This window comes from Xiphophorus couchianus, chromosome 11 (assembly GCF_001444195.1).
Source record: "Xiphophorus couchianus chromosome 11, X_couchianus-1.0, whole genome shotgun sequence".
NCBI lineage: Eukaryota > Metazoa > Chordata > Actinopteri > Cyprinodontiformes > Poeciliidae > Xiphophorus > Xiphophorus couchianus.
In genome coordinates, this window is record NC_040238.1 from 25,557,922 (window position 1) to 25,580,017 (window position 22,096).

At 40.9% G+C, this 22,096-nt stretch overlaps 1 protein-coding gene across 1 annotated transcript in view; it reads left to right on the forward strand.

Annotated features, from left to right (window-relative positions):
- The window catches only part of med13a (mediator complex subunit 13a), a 95,578-nt gene that overhangs the window by 55,762 nt on the left and 17,720 nt on the right, over positions 1-22,096 (forward strand). Inside the window, exons 4-11 of the mRNA XM_028031326.1 lie at positions 3,833-3,978; positions 11,653-11,853; positions 11,944-12,138; positions 12,264-12,426; positions 14,220-14,330; positions 14,792-15,520; positions 17,763-17,976; positions 20,907-20,937. Coding sequence (XP_027887127.1) covers positions 3,833-3,978; positions 11,653-11,853; positions 11,944-12,138; positions 12,264-12,426; positions 14,220-14,330; positions 14,792-15,520; positions 17,763-17,976; positions 20,907-20,937 — 1,790 coding nt within the window. The remainder of the gene's footprint in view (positions 1-3,832; positions 3,979-11,652; positions 11,854-11,943; positions 12,139-12,263; positions 12,427-14,219; positions 14,331-14,791; positions 15,521-17,762; positions 17,977-20,906; positions 20,938-22,096) is intronic.

Consider the following 22,096-nt stretch of genomic DNA (forward strand, 5'->3'; position numbering starts at 1 on the left):
TTCAGAAAACACTAAGACATCAGACAACAGAAATACATCAAACAGAAGAATGTCTGTACATTTCTATCCCGTCCACCTTCCCCCAACACCTCCACCCTTCACCCCACCAGGACACACACTGGAGTCAAAGTAGTGCAATTTACCACTTAGACATCATGACACACCTAGCAAACAAAAAGGATTTTTGCTCTTTGTGCCAGCATATGCCCAGATTCCCTAGGTGTCTTTTCACAGCCTCACCTGGCAGCGTACCAGTGTTTCTTTCCTCTGTTTGTGTAGTTCGTTGATCTCCTGCAGGCGGCTGCTCGGAGAAGCTGTTTGTTCCTGCTTCTCTCACCTGTGCCCTGCTTTAGTCTGCTTCACATATACTGGACAGTTAAACTCAATAAAATACAGTCAAATTAACTTTAAAAAAAAACTTTTTTATTCCTAACCTAGACAGGAGTTTAGACAAAATGTTGACTTGTCCTCACTTTCTCTGGCATCCAGTTTTCTCAGGGACAAAAACCTAATAACACGAAATGTGTAAAGTTTTTTTTGTTTTGTTTAACCTTGTTTTTTGTTCTTTAATTTAACAAGTGGCTCTTGAAAATGAGAAACTGTTGCTAATTAAAAATGAACTTTTGATGAATAAATGCAATATAAATGTCTCAAAAAGATCTTTCATTTACCACACCACAAAACTACTTATCTGTGAGATTTTATTTATCATTCCAAGTTTAGCTTACACAAGGTGTCCTTCACCGTTTAACTTTACCCGTTTCAAATCGCAGCATTCTGCTAAAGAGGCAGCAAACACTTCCAAATTATACCGATTAGTAATGTTAACCCGTTGTGTACAGAGTCTTGCATAAGTATTCATAGCCCCTGCATGTTTTTACATTTTCACAAACTAATAGGTTTGAGTATTTTCTGAAATAAACTTAACAACTTGGTGCATAACTGTGCAACGGATGGAAAACGATCGCTGCAGGATATCAGGAAATGTACCTATACTGTACAGTATGTTGCTACATTAACTAAGATTCACCCACATTTTTCATTGTAATCCCTTTCTCTGGTATTATGCAATGTCCTCACAACAAACAGTATAAATACTTTTGGAACGCAAAGCCAGACAAAGCAGGTAAAAAAAAAAAACTTTCCCATGTTAAAGTTTAATGCTCTTCTCGTCCCTCATCTCGCCACTGAGCTGCAGATAATTATCACCGTTAAGCCATCTAAATGTACTGTCTAATCAAAATCCCTTTTTCTTCTTAGAAAAACAGAGTCCCTGCACTGTATTTGTGAGCTGAACCTTGCAAGTATCTTCACCGCTGCACTCGCGTATGACAAGCCAGCCTCCACAGCACAGAACTTGTCAGCATATGCGTGTAATAATTACAGTGCGAAAGCGAAGAAGAATGGCTGCACTGATGTCGAGCACTGTTCTGACACCCTGGCTGGCAAATTACACCAATCCCCTGCACTCTCATTAGCAAAGAGCACAGTGAGGCACCGAGCATTTAGATAGCTTCTCGTCTGTACCTGTCAGTGACTGTTGCTTTCTGCGTTCTAACCGGGAAACACAACTGCTGGAAAGTTAGGACACTTACTCCCATGCTCTTTCTGATGGCTATTTGTTGCCTGAATACTTCTGCAGCAATGCGGAAACTTTGCATGGAGATGGTTGCATTTAGAACGTAGGGTATTTAAGTTAAGAATCAACACTGATTTAAGGCCTGAAGAAAAGGCCTTAAATCAGTTCCTTTAACTTCTTCACAGCCAGATTTCTACATTATTTGTTGGGCTTTTCTGTAATTCATTAATACAAAGTGGTTTGTCATTATCAGATGGAAGGAAAGTGCATGTCTTCCTTTCAACAGAGTCCCTGCATATTTATTTCAAAATGTTATACTTTTCCAGACTAAATTTTATAGATTATTTTTCTAGACATTTTTCTATGATTTGATGGTAATTAAGGACCACAAATCCAGCTTTACTTGATTTAAAATTTGTCTAAAGAGAAAACTGATAAATGGCCCTTTTTTGGTCACTAGAGCCTCGTTTAGTCCGCTTTAATCAAACTCCAGTTCGTGTTCATAGGCATCATAATTTGGGAATAATACTGTGTGGGGCTTAGCGTGGTGGGGGAGCAAGTCTGTCCTGGTGGCCGCTAGGCTTATATACACCTGGGGAAACCCTTCACCCCCAAGTTAAGCGAGTCTACCAGACTATCGGGTGGGAACATACCTTAAACGTAAGGTGGATGGAGCACAGATGTTCAACCCTGTAGACTGTTGTGGAACTAACGCTAACAGAGACATGTGGACTGTTTCCCCCCACCCAACCTGATAGGTGCCATTATGTCATAGAAGCTCTCCGTCCTTCCTCCCTTACGCCTCCCACCCTCTCTTTCCGCTCCTCGTCTTTAATCCTCTGCAGAGTAGGTGTGTCAGATCACCAGCTTTAGGGGGGCAAAAGACTCATATTTGCTTAACCAAATCCACAGGGAGGCAACCCTCCTTTATCTACTTCCAAATTCACTGCATCCACTCTTATTCAGTCATTTGTCACTTGCACTGTCTCCCCACTCTCTTTCTGCTCCTTTCTCTCTCTCTCTCCTCATTTTGTGTGTGTTTGCTCGGGTGTGTGCAGGCAGAGAGAGGAAAGCCCACAGACAGTGCTCAGCATTTTACCCTGCTGCTCTCCTTCCTTGCTGCTCGTCCAGGCTTTCCCTCAGTGGTTTATCTTTTCTTCTTTCGCCTTGCTGCTGAGGTCAGACTGGCACAGGCAGGCGTTGTTGGAAGCAGAGAAGATCTTGTGTGTGTGTGTGTGTGTGTATAAGGTAGTGTTTTGTTGCTGAGCTTATTGGCTAGAATGCCAGGGTTAGTCAGGGCTTGCCCCTTTGTTTTACACACAGGGCCACACAGTAAGCAGGCAGAGACACACTAGCTCCCAGCAGTGCTCATAAATACCTGTGAAGCATTGCTGTATTGACTCCCGCAACAGGCCACTGCACAACTCAGGAAATGTCAGAGTCACAACCATGCACACCATTTACTGAAAGGATTACCGCTAAACACATCGGATTCTTGGAGTACCAAAGCAGTTTGGGAAGGCATGGAACACTGCAGAAACACAAAATCTTACAAGTTATTTTTTTAGTTTCTAGTGCACATATCTTGGTACACTACAAAAAAGGTCAAGACTAACTTACAAGTTGCTTTAAGCAAGATAAGCTTGTTTTAAGACATTAATTCCTTAATATTGATGAAAAAGTACTAGTTCCAGTGGCAGATTATTTCACCTCTAACATGGGAAAAATGTCTTGATATAAGTGAAATAATCTGTCAATGGAACTGGTACTTTTTCACCAATATTAAGGAATTATTTACCAAAAAGTGAGTGAGGTAGTTCAGGGGTTCCCAAACGTTTCCACTTCACAGACCCCCAAAAAGCCTTGACTGGCCGGGGACCCCCAGCCCACAGACGATGTTAATATGTAAAGAAACATCAACTTTTAGAATATCTCACTTTTATTCAATATTTAAGAATTATTACATTTGTTTGGCATATGCATAAAAGCTTTTGCATTTTGTTCTTGCTAAGCTTGGTACTTTGAGGAGCAAAGCAGATTAGATTTTATGCAATATACATATATATATATATAAAAATTTTTTTTAGATTTTTAAAAATATTTTGCACATTTCTTTCCTCCTAACTTGCCCTGGTGGCCCCCATTCTGAATAACACAGAGATACTGTATATATATATATAGTATATATAGTTGATTTATCTTCCAGCCCAAAGTTACAGTATTTTTTCTGCTTTTGCCTCCGTTCCCTCACAGTGAGCACTTGTCCTGCGCATTCACCTTCTTTCTGCACGGTGAGAGCAACGTGTGTACCAGCGTGGAGATCAACCAGCACCAGCCCATCTACCACCTCACAGAGGAGCACCTAGCTCTGGCCCAGCAGGCGTCCAGTCCATTTCAAGGTTGGTCTTTATTTTTTTTTATTAGTTGTGGGTTTACTTTTAAAACACGGGTACTGCATTTCCTCTTCACGTGTTTGCAAAAAAATCTGAAATAAGCAACTGAGTGAACACTGTGGTTTTCTTGCTCATATTACTTTAATTTGACTCTTAAAGTGGAGCAGTGTAGCGTTAAGGCTAAACGCGCCGGTTTGCTGCAGATGAGACAAACTTTTACTGGTTGAGTCTGGAATATTGCACATAGCAGGACTCATTTCTGCGAGGATAGCATGTGCTGTTTTTAATTTAATGCATCAACACTGCTTTGGAATTTCCCTGTTTCAATATAAAGGCCAGCCGAGACGTTGGTCGGATGAGACTAACCACAGAAACATTTGACGTTTGCACTGACACACCAAGTCATCTGAGGAGAAGCTTTTCATTGAACGATGCTCATTTAAATAAAATGAAAACATTAGGCTTACGTTTAGCGTGAATCTCATTATGTGTTTACTTGATACATAATGATTTCATCACTTAACCTCTGAAATAAGGTTGCATTTATTCAGCACTCGGTAATCTATTCTCTTCCAAAAACTAGAAATGTGTAAAATGTTGCATTCTATTTTTGGAGATGCACCAATCAGGCTTTACTTTGATTGCTGATTTCTATTTATTTCCATAAGACTGATGTGTTGATTACAATTCTCACTAGCTGCATTTCCATTGAATGTATAATTCTGCAAATTGGAATTGCAAAAATAAATTAGCTTAATGGAAACACTTTTCATTTTGAAAAAAAATTATGTTTTGTGATAAAAAGTTTTTGCGCTAGGATGCCGTATTGAAATTAGTTAATGTCGCAATACTGCAATTTTTTCGCCTCACATGACTTGTGGTCAAAAACAAGATGTGATCTTAATTGCATTTTCTTACTTATTAAAAACACAACAATTGCGAAATTGTTATGTTTGACTTTGGCGGAATATCAGCAAAGTTTTGCGCACATTTCTAATGGAAACGCAGCAACAGATTCAGATTGTTTCCTCTAAGGCCAACACAATGCAAAAGATTAGACCTAAAATTAATCTGAAAGCTTTCTTTTATTAAAGAAAATATCTGAGACAGTTTTCAGGATGTATAATAAACTATAATTAATTGTTTTCTTCTACTTTGTTTAATGAAAATAATATGTATTTTAATCACAAAAATTAAAGACTTACCATAAAATTATTTTGTATTTTTAATTGCAAAATTAAAATTGCATTTTTTTTTTCTTCTTAATGGAGTAATTGTATCTAATTTTCACAACAGAATGACACAAAATTTCCCAATCAATTTTATTTGGATTCATTTTTCTTATTAGGCTGTAAACTGTGTGCAAATATCCCATATAAGAAAATGTAGCCATCATCTTTTAGAAAAAAAAGGTTTGTTATCTTTTAGATTAAAACCCAAAACTGGCGATAAAACTATTACTCTTTAAAAATTACAACAGATGTTCTGTAGTAGATGTCTCTGAAAACTTATAAAATGTCTTTTTCCAAAATAAACTGTTGTGAAATATTAATTTTAATTAAGATTTGTTGCTCTAAACCCGTTTTATTCAGCTGTACTGAGGGTAAAAATGTCCCTATGGACTGTTAAGGTCACAGACTCCTGTCTTAGTATGATGTGTTGAATCAAACAGAAAACAGTGGTGTCTCTCGTTAGGGCAGCTCCTTTACAAGCCCAAAAAGACTAAAAATATCAAGAAGGAAAGGCTCACACTAAATGCACTTTATTGGAACGAAAAATATTACTATGGCTGCTTTAGATGTCTTGGCTGCTGTTGCTGAAGATAATGCACATATAATCTTCTGTCAGGCTGATTTTCATTACTGAATGGCTCTCAGCCAGTGTGAAAGAAAAGCCTGCACAGTCACTTTAGATTAGGTTGTGGTATGGTTATAAAAAAAAACCTGCAGCTTTAATGATCTCCCATCACTCATCTGGAGCCCTACTCTGGAAGTCAAAACTATTGCCAGCTTGCATCCTCTCATTTAGACGTCACGGTGTAATGACTGTAATTTACATTCTGCCCTGCCCTTACGAGAAGTGACTGACAAATGGTGTACTTTCTGGATTATATTTTTTGATATAACATTATTTTTATAAGTGTAGCTCAGTTTTGCATTTGACTTTTGTATCAGAAGACATTTTTAAACATCTTTTCTGCTTAGTTACAAGAATAAAATGCTTTGATTTTGACTTTAGTGAATATCTCAGTGTTTTGTTAAAGGTTTCATGGTGTAAGCGTTGTTTCTCTTGCTAAGAAACAAATTTATATTAAGATTTACAGTCAGTATATAGATTCTACAGGAACTGACCGGGACTTAAAAAGGCAGGTATACATTACGCACAATTAAGACTGCGACTAACAATTATTTTAGTAATCAATTATTCTGTCTATTCGTTAGATTTAAGAAATTGGCACATTCTGCAGATTTTTCATTGAACCACTTAAGCCCTTTTCATACAGTGTTAGAGATACTCTGAAATACGCTAATGAACAAATAATTTAATTCATTCTTTAAATAAGAAAATAAACATTGCATTGCCTAAAATGCAATAACTTGGCTTTATTTTAGTGTAAAGCTGAAACTGCCACTTGAGGAGTTTTTGGTAAAACATAATTACAGAAAAGCGCTTTTGTCTCAAATGCAAAAGGTATATTTTTTTGTACAGTTTTGGCTTAATTACGTCTCTGAGTATGATTTTTTTCCCCTTGCAAAATGATCTTTTGTCGAGTCTTTATGCTGCAGTTAATGATTAATCGATAACTAAATTAGTTGACAATAATTTAAATAATTGATTCGTCACCATTGACCGATTAATCGTTTCAGCCCTAAACAATTAATTCACCAATAATGAATTGTACTTCTATTCTCTTTTATATTTACAATGAGATTTCTCATTTTGAAGCGGCACAATGATGAGCCAGAGTATGAAAATCAGATACCAAACAGGAAACGGCGATGACTCAGTGAACTACTCAACCAAAAACGTACCCACAGTAAGTGGGGGTTTGGGGGTAAGATTCTCTTTTGCTTCAAAAATCAGATGTCATATGACCTATGTGGCCAGTTTATGCACTACTGACACTGGCATTTAAAAAAAAGATGTTTTTAATTATTATTTACGAAAAATATTGCATTGTTTATCTGCCTCGGCTGTTCACATTGCAATTCTATGTACGTTATACTGATGTGATATGATGGCTTGAAGCTTCACACCAACACTGTATAAATGTGACTTTGGTTTGCCCGTAATAGTAACCTAGTTGCTGCAAAAGTCACAAAGAGCGTGTTAAAGATATTACTCAAGGTGGTCATAAAGGTTAAAGTGTGAATAAAGGAGTTTGGTGCGTTTGACTCTGCTTTCCATCACCAGCCGCTCTGCTCAAAGGAAATGATTGTTCTGGGCAGAGGGCGGCCGGTGCTTTGACCCTAGATGCTTTCATGTACGTTAGTGCAAAGACTCATGGGACTGATAAGCTCAAGTCCACGGAGTTAGATTGTGAGGCTTGTGTGGTTTAGGTGTGTTCTGTTTAAACTGTAATTGATTTGGGATTTAGGTCCTAAACAGCGTTATGTACAATGTGCATAGAGCAATAAGGGTTAGGGGTCTATACGTCCATTCACTGCTTCTATTTTTGCACCAAGGATTTTGTATAAAAAAAAAATTTCCCACGTCAGCATCATTAAATGTCAGTGAATTTGGAAATATAATTAAATGCAGTTACAGAGGGCAGTTTAGTGATTGACATCACACTTCTTTAAATGTACTGAAGAAATCTACATTATATGGGAAAAATTTTCAAGAACAGTATTTCTTTATTTACATCATACATTATTATATTGCCACAAAATAAAATTCAAAGTCCATATCGCCCAACCCTACTTTGTCCACTCCTTTTCTAATTGTAAATTGTTAATATTTTTTTACACATCACCTTTTCCTAATTCATCATAATTATGTAGCAATCAAAATTTTGTGATCAATTTCTAGGGATGCACCAATAAATCAGCCCCAATTTCCTTACTTTTTATAATTAGGAACTTTTCAGGCAAAAATAAAATCGCTATCGGCCAAAATTGGAAATGGCAGGTTTTTAGAGACCACTGATAGAACAGAAAACCTTAATAGGTTTACCGCTACCCAATTTCAGTCTGGTTTTCAACCAGTGTTTACCTGGCAGTATTTACTTCCCACTATATGCTGTTTTAAAACAGACAAGGTATTTGAAGTTGACCTTTAGTGTCTTGTATTGGTGGTTAGGGCTACAAAAATAGCACTCTCTTTGTATATATATTGTGATTCCCTTAACATGCAACACGCTTCGTGATAGATAGGTTGAAATTCCTGAAGGATAAAACATAGATGTTCAACCTTCCTATTACTTGCTGAAAACCTTCCTCTCTCACAGCCTGAGATCAAACATGTCCTGACCTGCCATAGGAAACAGATTTCTCTCTAAAGGACTTCTTCCATCTCTGCGCTTCCTCTAAGAAGCCACTCCAAAAAAGATAATGTCTGGAAGTTTAGATACTGAGGTTCTGTAAATCTTTATTGTTTTTTATGTTCCCACTTGTACGTGATGAATAAATAACCTGGATAAGACAAATCACAGTGGAAATTTCCAGATTCAGCTATTCAGCTGTCTTTCTGTAAGGGTAATAATACGGATTACTTCTTCAGCTCACTGTGTTAGCTCCTCTACAGCCAAACCCCTCCACTATGTGTCTCACCCTCCTGAGGCGAGGTGATAAAACCCCTCAGTTAAAGACTACTGCCTCAGATTAAAACGAAATGACTTTTGTAACTTGACATTTGAGTTCTAACTGGGAAAATAATGGGTTTAGTTACTCAGTTAAGATGATTGTATTTCTCCTGAGTCACAGTGACTCCTGGAATTTATCGAATGAAGACACCCAGTCCTGCATGTTTGAAAGGAGCAGCGTTATGTAAAGTTGACTCTTTTTTTAAGCTCTAAATCATGCGATAATGTTATTCCCTCATCACAAAACATAAAACCCTGGTTCTTTCATGCATGTTTGTACATCTTTACATCTCCCGTGGCAACCATCTAGCTGTTCAAAACTCTAGCACCACCTTCAAGGTGCAGCTCCAAGCTTCTGAGCTTCTACCTAACAGAGCAGCTCTCCCTGCAACTCTCCCACTCAGCTCCTTCAGACTAGCCAGCAGTAATTAGCAAACCCCAAGTGGGACTGCGCATCTGCTGATCTTACTATACAAGCTACTTCTCAGTGCAATGCTGGAAAAAATGTTGTTGAAGGGTTAGTAGAGGAGCGATGTTGTGATGACTTCCTGGAGGCGGAGTTTCAGAAAGAACAGGAGTTCTTAAAGAGACAGAGCCCCGATTTCAAGTCGTTAAATTACAAAGTCAAAATTCTTTTAAGTCATATTTGATGTATATGGAATTTTTTATAACAACTGAAGTTAACATAGTTACTTGATTATGCAATAAAATGGCACTGTGTGAATAGAAAACACATAATACTGCCCCTTTAAATAAAATCTAACATTTCTTTTGTTCTAAATATCATTTCTGTCTGCGTCTGGTTATATATTTATTAGAACATAATTGTAATGCTCGAACACTGATGCGTCCACATAAAGCAGGTCTGTTGTGGGTATTGAGTGTGTGTGTGTGCAGGTGAGGCTTTTTCCTGCCGCAGTGTGTCTCCTTCTGGCTAACCAAGCGTAGCGTTGAGGAAGGGCGGACATCCAACTCCTTTTCATCCATCAACACCTCGTACCTCCCCCTTTCACTACTCATCCTCACCTCCGCCAAGCTTGGTTTACTGTGCGGCAGAGCGCCCCGGCATACTGACCTCTCCAGGATGTGACCTCATAAAAGGGCGCAGAGTGAATGTAATGAACTCTCAGCCCATTACACTGATCTGAGCGCATTTGACATGTCTTCAGGGAGCCCCAGGATAGACTCCCAGGCAGTGAAAGAGGGAAAGAAGCAGATGGGGAGACGAGCGGGAGAGAAAAAAAAACTATCATTTCCCAAACTGTGCTTTGGTTTTCCAAAAACAAGCAGTAATTATAAAGGATTTGCACTAGATGCACTGAGAAGGCATTGGTTGACCAGATTTTCACCCAGAGCAGCCTTAACCGATAATCAAACTGATGGAAACGCAAAAATGTGATCCTTTTTCATCTCTTCCAGATAGCTCTGACGAGTGACGGCAAAACTCTTGATTTGAAAGCTGCTATAGCAGAAAAACGACTCAGCTCTATCCAGGATCAGCAATGTGTTAAAAGTTAGAGAAAAAAAAAGTCAAAGGAAGAGACGTGTGAGTTAAACTTTTAGCTCTTAAAAGGAAGTCTGTTTGGAGTACGGCGAAGTTGCTCTGATTTACATTTTGGAAGTTTTAGTCTCGGTCTCTTATGACACATGAGAGATGTTAGCAACCTTTTAGAATTCCCAAATTTAAGATAAGGACATTTATGGCTAAATCAATGGCAAATTAAGAATAAATAAAAAAAAATTGACACAGATAACAATAATCAAAACCAAGACATGATCAAATATATTTGCTTCTCTATGTGCCGCTGCTGAGTTTAAGGCAAATTGTAATCCGTAGCTTCAAGTAACTTGCTGTGTTAGTCGCTCATAGATCAATCAATGTTTGAGTCTCAGGCGGTCGCACTGATTGTTGTTTGAGAAGCGAACAATGCACATTATATCCCAAATGTCCCCATGCGCATTTCTTGCATCAATGTTTAATTGCATCCCTCCTAATTGGTGAGGAAGCTCAGAAGAAGGTTGAAAAATGTGAAAAAAAAAAGTTAAAAGATGAATAGTTTCCTGAGAAACCAGTTTAGTCACCAAGGTAAGTGCCTCCTGCCTTCATCTTCCTGCCTATTTCTGCTCCATGCTCCCTCCTGCCTTGTTTTTTTTTCCCCCTTCAGTCCTGCCCTTGGATCGATACCTGGGAACAGATCCCATCCAGTCTAGTAATGACATACCAGAAAGGCAGAGAAGAGGGGGACATTAACAAATGCTCACCCTCACACCCACCTAGACAGTCTGTCCGCTGAGCCATTATGCCCCCTTCTCCACATTTCAATGCATTTTCTACGCAGTGAAAGATGAAACCCCACGTGTGTGTGTGTGTGTGTGTGTGTGTGTGTGTGTGTGTGTGTGTGTGTGTGTGTGTGTGTGTGTGTGTGTGTGTGTATGTCGCCAGCTGAAGCGCTGATGGTTTCTGTGCTCACATGTATGCATTATGCATTGTGTTTAATGGAACAATTTGCATTGGCTGATGGATGTTAGTGTGCTCTGTATGCAGAGTGATTGTTTTTTGTTTTTTTTGTTTCCCCCACTCGTATGTTGCATCTACTGTATGTTTTCTGCAGGGAGTCACCTTTTTGTAGCAGCTAAAAACAGACAAAACTTTACTTAGAAGACGACCAAGTACAATCAGAGAAATCAAATTGGTGGGACAGCAGAGATCAAAATATTCCAAAACCTAAAAAGGAGGAAATTTATTTTGAAATTAATAGCTGTGTTAAAATAAACATTAAAATCACCTGTGGCCGGTGAAGAGAGACAAGAAAGCTGCTGAGGATATTCATTTCTTTTTTCTTTCTCTCTCTCTGTCTCTTTTTTCTCCCCACTAGTCATCCTGAGTCCGTTCGGCCTGAAGGCAACACTGACTGGCCAGTCGTTTAAGATGTCAGACCCCCCCACACAGAAGCTGATTGAGGAGTGGAACCAGTTTTATCCCATCAGTCGCAGTAACAAGGAGGGCTCTTCAGAGGACAAGCCTGAGGACATGGACTGGGAGGATGATTCTCTGGCCTCTGTAGAGGTCCTCGTTGGTCAGTTTTTAAGTTTTAATAACCCACTCTGTGGTCATTTTTGCATTTTGTTTTGTTGTTAAGCACCAGATATGTTTTTTGTTGGTGTAGGTGGGGTGCGTATGGTCTACCCAGCCTGCCTGGTGCTTGTACCCCAGTCAGATATCCCCGTCGTGGCCCCTGTGGGGTCTTCTCACTGCACTGCCGTCTACTCGGGTGGTCACCAAGTGCCTGCTTCCCAGCGAGAGCCTGCCATGTCATTGGTGACCCTCACCCCTCCCACGTCACCCGAGGAGACGCACACAGGTGAGCGGGCAGTGAAAATTTAGGGAAAAAAAGCTAGTCGTGTCTTTCTTCACTGTCGATTTTTTCATTTTGTATTTTTGGGGGGTGGATTTTCGGTCTGTCAACCCCAATCTTCCTCTCTCCAGTGGACTCTCAGTCGGCCCAGAAGTGGGTCAAGATGCCATCATCATCTGACGCATTCAGTGTGGACAGAACAAGTCACCACGGAGGGAAGATTCCACGCAGGCTGGCCCGTCAGGTGGTGGAGCGTGTCTGGCAAGAGTGCAATATCAACAGAGTGCAGAACAAGTGAGTAACACACCACTTTACCAGGCTGAAATAAAAAAAACCCATAGAGATGGGACTCTCTCATCTGCAAAAAAATTCTTGGGCTACAGCTAACTATTATTTTTTGTTTAACCACTTAATGTTACTGTATACAATATCAGAAACATGCTAACAAATAAGAAAACAAACCTTTTATAGTCTGCAGCTAGAAAAATCCTTCTAACATCAACATATGAAAAGCTCAGCCCTTTCTGCTTGACTTAGCATCAATACATTGTAGGGCAGATTTGGTGATTCATTTTTTAGATCAGTACCAACCCCCGGTACCGGGCCGCAGAAGAAATAATTAAATACTTCTGTCTCGGCGTTCAACCCCCCCGCCTCCCCGGTCCGAAGTCTTGTTGTAGCGCCCCGCCCCCCCTACCGCGGTCCCCAGCGAAGTCTAGACCAGTCCGCGGTACTAAAAAGGTTGGGGACCACTGTTTTAGATGAATAATTGGACAGCAAAGAGGCCTTTTAATACGAGATTTGCTTTACAGAATTTTAACCACATGTAGATAAACTATGCCATTTGAGATCTTGGTAAAACATGTACAGATACAGATTTATTTTTCTTAAATGTAAATTTTTTTGTACAGTTTTGGCTCAACTACTTCTCTGAGTATGTTGTTCTTTGAGCAAATGGCATTTCTTAAGTCTATGTACTCCAGTTAAAAATTTGTTTTTTACCCCTCCAGGGGGACTTTTTGTGGGCTCTAGTGTCCCTTATATGATAGTAGGCTGACAGGAAACGGGGAAGGAGAGGGGGGAAGACATGCGGCAAATGTCGTCGGGTCCGGGAGTCGAACCTGCGACGGCCGCGTCGAGGACTGAAGGCCTCCAAATACGGGTCGCGCTAACCACTACGCCACCAAATTAGTTGACGATTATTTTAGTTCATTTATTAATCGCAATTAATCAGTTATTTCAATTAATCATGATTAACCAGTTAATTATTTCAGCCAAAAAAATAGTAATTCTACTAAAAGGTTTTGGGTTTATGGAAATGGAGGAGGCAAGCATGCAAACAAGGCAGCCAGCAGCCAGAGCTGCCTTTTGCTCATTTGCGTTTAGCTTAATTATAGGCATTCTGAAACGATTCCTGGCTCTCTCTCTGCTTGATCAAGAGAATCTGCTATGAAAGGTTCACAATGTTTCTGCTTTTAAGGCGTTTTGGGTAGCAGGGGAGATTATGGATAATCTCCTAGCGCTGCCCAGGTTCTCCACAAACCCCAACGTCTCATTAACTTTCTTTTCCCAGAGCCGACTCGAATGTTTTTCTGTTAAATTCCGGAGTGGTGGCAACGAGATCCACGTAAATCCACTGCTTTGTTTGTTTCGCGATGCCTTGGGAACATATGTGGAGTTTTGTTTTATATCTTTGATGATAGATAATTTAAAAAAAACCAACAAACTCTGGGTTCAGTTTAGTCCATTTTTGTATAATTTAACATCAGTGACTCTGACACATTGGGTGCATCCTGGGTTCTGTTACCCCTTGACCAGGCACAGACTGCCAGCTAAATTTAGCTTTTGGCCTGTCAGCCAAAATACTGTGGCTCCGGGGGGACGGTGATTCAGCCACACAACAAAGCTTTTACCAAACGGGACTGCATACCACAGAAAACCAACCAAAGACGCACATTTTTTATCCCTATTATTTCAAGCATTGTGCGTAACGGACAGTGTAAAAGCAGATTCTTCCTCACAGTGCAATAAAAAATGAGTTTGGAATTTGGCTTAGATGTGTTTGTTTCTCACATCTTTACTTTTAGGCGGAAGTTTCCAACTACATCCAACGGTACCTGTGAGGAGGAGGAGGTAGAGAAGGTTGGAGCCTGGGAATTTGTGGTGCCTTCACAGAGGTCCTACTGCAGCTGCTCCAGGTAAAGTCACTTGTACTTCCTGACAATCGATCGCATAAATATGCTACAGATTTTTCGTTTAATCACTTAAGCCTTTTTATACAATATTAGAGATATATTAAAACATGAATATAAACAAACCAGTTCCTTTTTTTAATAAGAAAATAAACACTTTCTTGCCTAAAAGACAATAACAGCATTCTTTTAATGAATCAGAACTGGGTGAAGCTAAATCTATGCCACTTGAGTTTTGGCAAAAACATAGGGTCTTTTTATCTTAAATGTCTTTCTTTTGAGACTGTCTAATTGATTACTAAATTAGTTGATGACTAATCTGATTAATCATGATTAATCTGATTAATTATTTCAGAACAAAACATTATGGAGATGGCAAGAAAAAAAAGTATTCTAAGCTAATGAGAAACTGTTTTCGTGTACTTGTGCTTGTCATCACTTGTTTTTGTTTTCATTTTCTTTCGCAGACACAAATCAGGAAAGCAGCGAACAGGCAGCACTCCGGGCCAAACCCAGTTGACGGGTCAGCCCTCCCAGCCTCCAACCAAGCACAAAACTGGAGGCGAGAAGCCAGAGAAGCAGCAGAAAAGACCCCAAACGCCGTTCCATCACCGCAGCTTGACCAGTGACGAAACATCCATAGAGACCGAAGCGGCGGTAGCCCAGAGGCTGGCCATGAGGGCTCAGGACAGCGGACGATTTCGATCTGCGGACGTCACCACCCTCCCTAAACCCCCCCAGCTCCAAGGTGGAGCGATTGGCGCCGGGCCTTCGGAACAGTCTAATTCACCGCCGCCGCCGCCACTTAGCCCCCGCCCCAGCGAGCGCAGCGAAGAGTCAGGGGAGGGCATAAAGAACCCTTCCACCCCCAACAGCCAACACTTCTACCAGCTACCCCCAGAGCCCTGCTTGGCTGGGGCGAAGGGCGATGGCGAGGAGCCCGGCGGGCCCCACAGTTTGAGCTATCACTTCCACAACCCCCACTCTCATCCGGGAACCTCTGCCTTCTCGGAGCCTCCCGAGCCCACAGTGTTCGTGGGCTCAGCGGTCAACCTGGAGGATGACGGCTGCCACACGCCGTGGAGGTTATTCAACCTGCCCCGCAGGAAGGAGGCTGAGCTGCCCACGCCACCGCTGCCCGGAGACAAACTGAGGGATGAGGCAGCTGCGTCACAGGACCTGGTGTCGGTTACAGAGTGAGTGTCGACGCTTCGAACTTGACGCCCAAACAGCAATTTTTAAGGGCTTAGTTAGGGCTGGGCAATAAATCAGTACCAACATATTTGGGCTGAACGATATGACTGAAAAACTTACCACATCATAAGTGTTTCATATATTGATATCACTAAGTGTGGATAGATAATTATAGAGCTTTTTGTTAGAAATATCTGAAATACTGCCAAACTGGTGGCATTACATTTCCTGTTTTCACTCCACGCCATTGTTTTTTCTAATTTTTATTAGTAGTTTTGAAGCACGGTAGCAAAACCTGAAACTACTGCTGCGCAAGTTACTAAACAGGTTGTTGCTAGGTAACCATGTTGTTGCCAACTTTGCTTATCGGGCAGTGAGAGGTTGAGCAGCTTTTCCTCTCACTGCTCATGTTTCCTCTCATGTTTTTGTAAAGAACACTTTCCTCTTGAACTGGAAGACACTTTAAATATCAAAACGAAAACAACACATTATAAACAATAACCAAAAAATAATAATTGGTCCAGTTGTGAAAAAATATAATTTCTGATACTGTCTGAATGGAAAATCCCATTCTTTTAAAAATGGGAAAACGTTCTGGATTATCTCAGAGTTAAAAAGTCAGTAAGGTGAATCGGTATGATATACCTTTAAGTATATATAGGTTACTTCTTTCAGGTAATTGCAAGCAAGTTGGGTAAAAAGTATTGCCCACAATGACAGAGGCGGACAGAGCGGGAATCGAACCGGCAACCCACCGTTTGCGGGACAGCCGTCCAGGCCTAGTTTCAGTCAACATTCCCCTCGTTTCTCCCCGTCGTCCTTAGCACGTTAATCACTTCCTATTTGCCCCGTTGTGACATCACATGTTACGAATGTGCCGGCCTAGCACTACTCATTGATTCCTACACACAAAACACACTCCGAAGCTCTGAGAGAGGAAGAATAACGATCGGTATAGATAAAGATAAAGCCCAGCTATTGGAACGAAGTTGAAGCTGATAGAGTGCCTGTCTGTTGGCTATCAAGCGGCAGAGATGGCGTTGCTCACCAGCAGGTGTGTTGGAGGTGGTGGGGACGGAGGGGCAAAGGGATTACTGGGTTGGTGGAGTTGTGCAGTCCTAAGGGACCAGCTGTTCGGACAGCCTTTTTCTAGTGAGCTGTGATCCCTCCAGCCACAGCTCTGAATGGCCACTAATCTCCTGCTCGGACCACTGCACACACCACCTTACATCTGGGCCAGACAGGCACGTCGTTGAGCGAGACGAGGTCCAGGGAAACGGAGGGACGACACGTCAGCCGGCTCAGCCCCCCGCTCTCCTGCCAAGCGGTGTGTTTTCGTTCCCCCAGCCTCTGATGCCTCATATCCAAGTAGGCCGCAGTTACGGCAAGCCACAAGCTCCTAAATGTTCGAACAGGTTTTCAGAAATTCTGCAGAGATGTAATTGACGGCAAACACGCCGCATCGGTTGTACCTCGCGGCAGCTGTCGGAGCTGTTTGCATCCGCTGACATTTATGTTGCTGCATGCAAACATGACAGCAATGCTGACATATGTTGTAAGGTGCCATCTGTTCGCACAGAGCCACTCCGCCTATAAAAGTCGCCCTTCGTAAACTAAGACGATTTAGGAGTTATGTTTTAGAGGAAAATTGGCTGTCAACCGGTGACCACACAGTACCAGACTTAAAAGTTAGGTTTTTCATTCATTTAAAAACATCCAGGCTGCACTGACAGTCACACTCTTCATCATGAAAGCGAGATCAGAAGAAGCACAACTTCGGTAAGAAGTACTTACTAGTTTTGATGAAATGAGCAAGACTGCAACCAGATAACAGGAAGGATCTAATGACCTTTGCCTGCATAGTGGGTCTTTTTAAGCTTTTAAACTTTCAGACTTGGTTTGTTTCAACACCTGATAGTCTCATACTGTTCAATTTGTTCCATTTTTCAGCTGGTGCAGTTCACTGTCGCTTTAGTGAACCTAACTGTTAATCCCATATATTGAGTGCTCCGTTTGTCTGAAGTTATAAAACATGAAACCCCATTTTTTGACTGTGGAAACACCAAGTACCAATGATTAATGACCACTCACAGCTGAAAGGATGGACGAAATACACATGAGCTTTATGAAAACCATAAATTGGAAAGTGGCCACAAATTTCTGATAAATTTTTCTTGGTGCAATTGTAATTTACATTAGGAATTAATCCATCTTTGTGTTGCGTTTCCCCACGTCCCCTTTCAGAGTGATGTCTACATCTAAAATGCCTCTGAAGGTGTCTGAGGACCGGCTTCAGATGTATAGAGCCAGGAGGAACCAGTACCTATCTGCTGCTTTCACTGACGGAGATCACGAGCCAGAGGAAGACCCCTACGCCTTCGAGGAAGGAGACGTCAAGTTCACGTTCTCCACGAAGAAGGATAAAGGAGGAGAACGGGAGCCTGGAAAGAAACACAAGGTAGGAAGCTGGAGTCAAATCTAATCAATCAAAATAAACTATATTGATTAGTACCTAGCAAAATAGAATAGTGTCTCTTCAGGATCTTTTTAATGCGAAGAATAATTAGATATAAAAATCCCTACAACAATCTCTTTTTTTCTTTCTTTCATTCTTTCCTCTTGCTTAAAGACTAGTGGTCACCATCCCAACATGTTGCCATTGTTCTTGTGATGTTCCTAAACCCACCCATCATGTAATGTGCAGACCTGCTCATATTAAGCATCTGATCTGGACACTCTGAACTCCCTTTGTGATTGAAAGCAGCTTTTTAATGGTTTGCGCTCAGTGACGTGGGCTCTCGAAAGGCGTCAGGGGCTTATCGCAAAAAATAGACTCGACGACCTTTTTTATGAGAAAGTACAGAAAATAAGTCCAAAGAAACAGACACGGCCCTAGGAACACGTCGGACTCCCAGCACTTGTTGTTCTGGCTGTGAGGTGATATTAGCAGATGAAGTAACAGGAAGAGACTCCAGTGCTTGTTAGTGCTGCTGCTGTGGATCTCAGGAGAAAAAAAAGCTGTTAATAGTCAGTATTTTTCTGGTGTTCGCGTTGAAGGTGCACCTGTGTTGCCTGACGATGCTTTGTGTGATATCATCAGCTCAGATGTTGCCGGGATACGAACACCACAACCTAAGCCGGCGTTGATGTGTCAAGAATATACACGTAGCTTTTTTTTTTCCTCTTTCTTTCAGCTTTTTGCTTTAGTTCCCGGCGTTTTGTGAGGATATCTCGTTGTGTTTAAAGAGCGGTGAGTTGTTAATGTAACTGAACAAGAGGGGTTGATTTGTTTGAGATCCAGGAGCAGACGAGCTAGAAAATAGGCCATCGGCATCCTTAGCAGCACAGCACTAAAGATAATGCTGCAGTTACTTTCTTCGTGCTTCCTCTTTGACTGGCCACGTTTTAACCAAACAGGAAGTCATTTCTCATGCCCTGTTGTCGCTTGTTCCCCAACGGAGCAGCCCAATAGTGTGCATGCTCAGTTTCCTCCACTGTTTTCCTTTTTCTTCGTGTACTCCTACTGAAGGAAAGCCACTGGAGTTGTATATGTCCGACTTTCCAGCCTGTTGCAGTTTGTCTTCCAACTGGCCAATCGGTACGGTGAAAACCGCTTTGGTGTTGGGATGAAGGCAGCTCTCAGCGGAGTGACAGTAATTCAGGCGGTGTGCGTTTGCATCCCCAACATATGTCCTTGTTTAAGCGGACACACTCATTTGTTTTCTTTCCCAAGTCAAATTTTACCCAAGCTAGTCTTTGTCTGCTTTTCTTTTGAAATGCTGCGTCTTAGGAGTTTACACTGGGTTTCAATTTGGATTATTTCAAATTCTACTAACCCTAGCATGTAACACGGGTTACACAATGCAGCCTGGATGAATCTGGGAAAGTTTGAAATTTGATTAAATTCATTTCCATATCCGCTAGTGTGGAAAGGTAAAAATAGAGAATGAGAATGTTGGCCATTTTCTCATCTATTCATCAGTTTCTCTGTCATTCATTCATCTAACTTGCTCTCATGTTTGTCCATCCATCCATCCATCCATCCACCCACCCATCCATCCATCCATCCATCCATCCATCCATCCATCCATCCATCCATCCATCCATCCATCCATCCATCCATCCATCCATCCATCCATCATTTTATATGGTAATCCATCTGTCTCTCTCTGTTGATCCATCATTCTATCCTTCTGTTTATTCCCCTGTTTCTCCTTCTGTTCTATTTGTTAATTCTTTATCCTTTTGTTCATTCATTTATGTTTCTACTTCTGTTTTTCATCTATCCATCTGTTTCTCCTCCTTTCACTCTTTCATCCTTCTGATTGTCCATTTATTTGTCCGTTGTCCGTCCACCAATCTTCTTTTATTCTGATGGGTTTGCAAGTTCCATATATTCATAATCCTGCCCACTGTAGAATATTTGCCATGAATTAAATTTCAAATCATCCTTTGGAAGTGTGCTGGAAGGGACATGTCAGTACTGCCATTTTATTCTGTTATGACGGAGGAGGCTTGGAGCACCGCAGTTGTCCCACCTTCACTTCCTGCCAGAATACTAAACCGACTTTATGTGAATCATGCATGAACGTCAAGCAGCGATCAAGCAGTCTTTTTGACTGGAGCACTACCGACTGCACGGCTGGCCATGCGACACACGCACTCCGCAATGGGCGCATCATCAGAAGTGCTGCTCCTGTTGAATTAGGCCGAGGACGCGGGCACGGAAACAACTTTAGACAAGTCGAAAAAGGGAAATTAGAGAGATTGCAATAGTCCAAACCAGACTTTAACATGTTTTCACCCAAGGCAAACGTATTGATATTACGATAAGGCATCATTGCGGGCGATAGATTGCGACCTTGGTGTGTGCGTGTGTGTCGGGCCTCTAAGAGAGACAAATTAGAGCCTTCGCTGGTCAGAGAAAAGCCCCGGAGCAAAATGAAATCAATGAAGAGGACATAACAGTCCCGTTCTCCAGCTAGTTCTGCTCAGCACACACACACTATCGCAGGAACACACGCTCCCACAGAAGGCCTGCCCTCCCAGATATTGATGTCTGGGCAGGAGATGGAGAAGCCATTCCTTGGATCATGATTTCACTGTGGCCCATGCTGGAAATCCCATTTGCCACAGTGGAAAGAAGCAGAGCCTGTTTGCTGTTCTGTTTTAGTTCAATTCTCTCTCACCACTCCATCATTTGATGCTCACCCCCTCCCTCCCTCCAGATTTTCACATTGATTGTTGGAGGTGGGGGTGTGTCTTTAGTTAGCTACTTTTAAGCGTTGCCTACCTGGTTTACTTGTCTTTTTTTTTCTTTTCACTTTCAGTTTCATCTGCATGTGTTTTCTTAAAACATTTCATCTTTGTTTTCTTTTCTCCCCTCAGGGTGAAGATGAAGGAACCGGTCAAACAGATGGTAAACAGTTGTTTTGTAACACTTTATTTGACACGTTTCACACCGTTTGCCATACAGTTACAATTAGCAGGATTCAATGTGACAGAGCAACACAAACACATCCACTTCATAGCACAGCTGACCGTCAGGTCAGGATGACCTGACTGTGAGTGGAAGCCCAGCTATGAAGTGGATGGACAGGTTTTTCAAAAGGTTTGGAACGTTTGACACAGTGCAGTGAGAAAGCAAACAGCGCCAGCTACACATTTAACAACTGTTGCAATTAGGCCTGTCACGATAACCAATAAATCAATTAATCGCATGATAAATTATAACAAACTTTTCTCTTTTCTTCTCTTTCTACCAAAAACTGGAAGTTTTTTTGTTTACTGTTCTTTTATATTTAAAATGTCTCCCAGTTCCAGTGGTAAATGTTCATTACAATTTAAAGTTTATTGCTTTTTGAGAATGTGTTTTTGCATTCTTTTACCATTACAATTACATTAGTTACAAATGATCTCAAAACATCAATATTATTATTTATCACAATAACTTCTGGGACAATTTATCGTCTAGCTAATGGTGTTATCATGACAGGCCTAGTTGCATTCAAACTGAGTCTAACTAATATTATTATCTGTAGATTTTCTTATCTAGGTATGAGTCAGCTTGTAACCCTTTAGACTATGTAATTTAATTTAGTTGTTGGCTCTTTAGCACATTATATTGAACAGGCATATCAATATTATAACAACGGTTTTAATTACAAATATTTCAGTCAGCACTCAAAAAAAATCAGTCAGTAGATAATATGGATCAATAAATCGAGATAAGGGGTTGGATGAAATAAGTGTTCACTTCTTTCTACTCCTTTTCAAAGAGAAAAGTAGTGGCAAAAAAATTATTTCATTTTTCTTGTTTTAAAAACCTGCTTGAAATAAATAAAGCAAAGCAAATCAACAGATGTGAAAACAGCCTATATCAAATGGGAAATCTGTGGCAAGATTTAATATATATATATCTGACTGAATTTGACTTAATTTCCAAACAAGATTCGTCAAATTCTTTACCATTTGCTTTTGCTGTTGCAATTGCAATGAAAGGCGGTTATACAAAGTACTAACAGTGACTTTGTGTCAGTCTGTCACATAAATGCTTCAGGTGAAAACCTTTAGGTGTT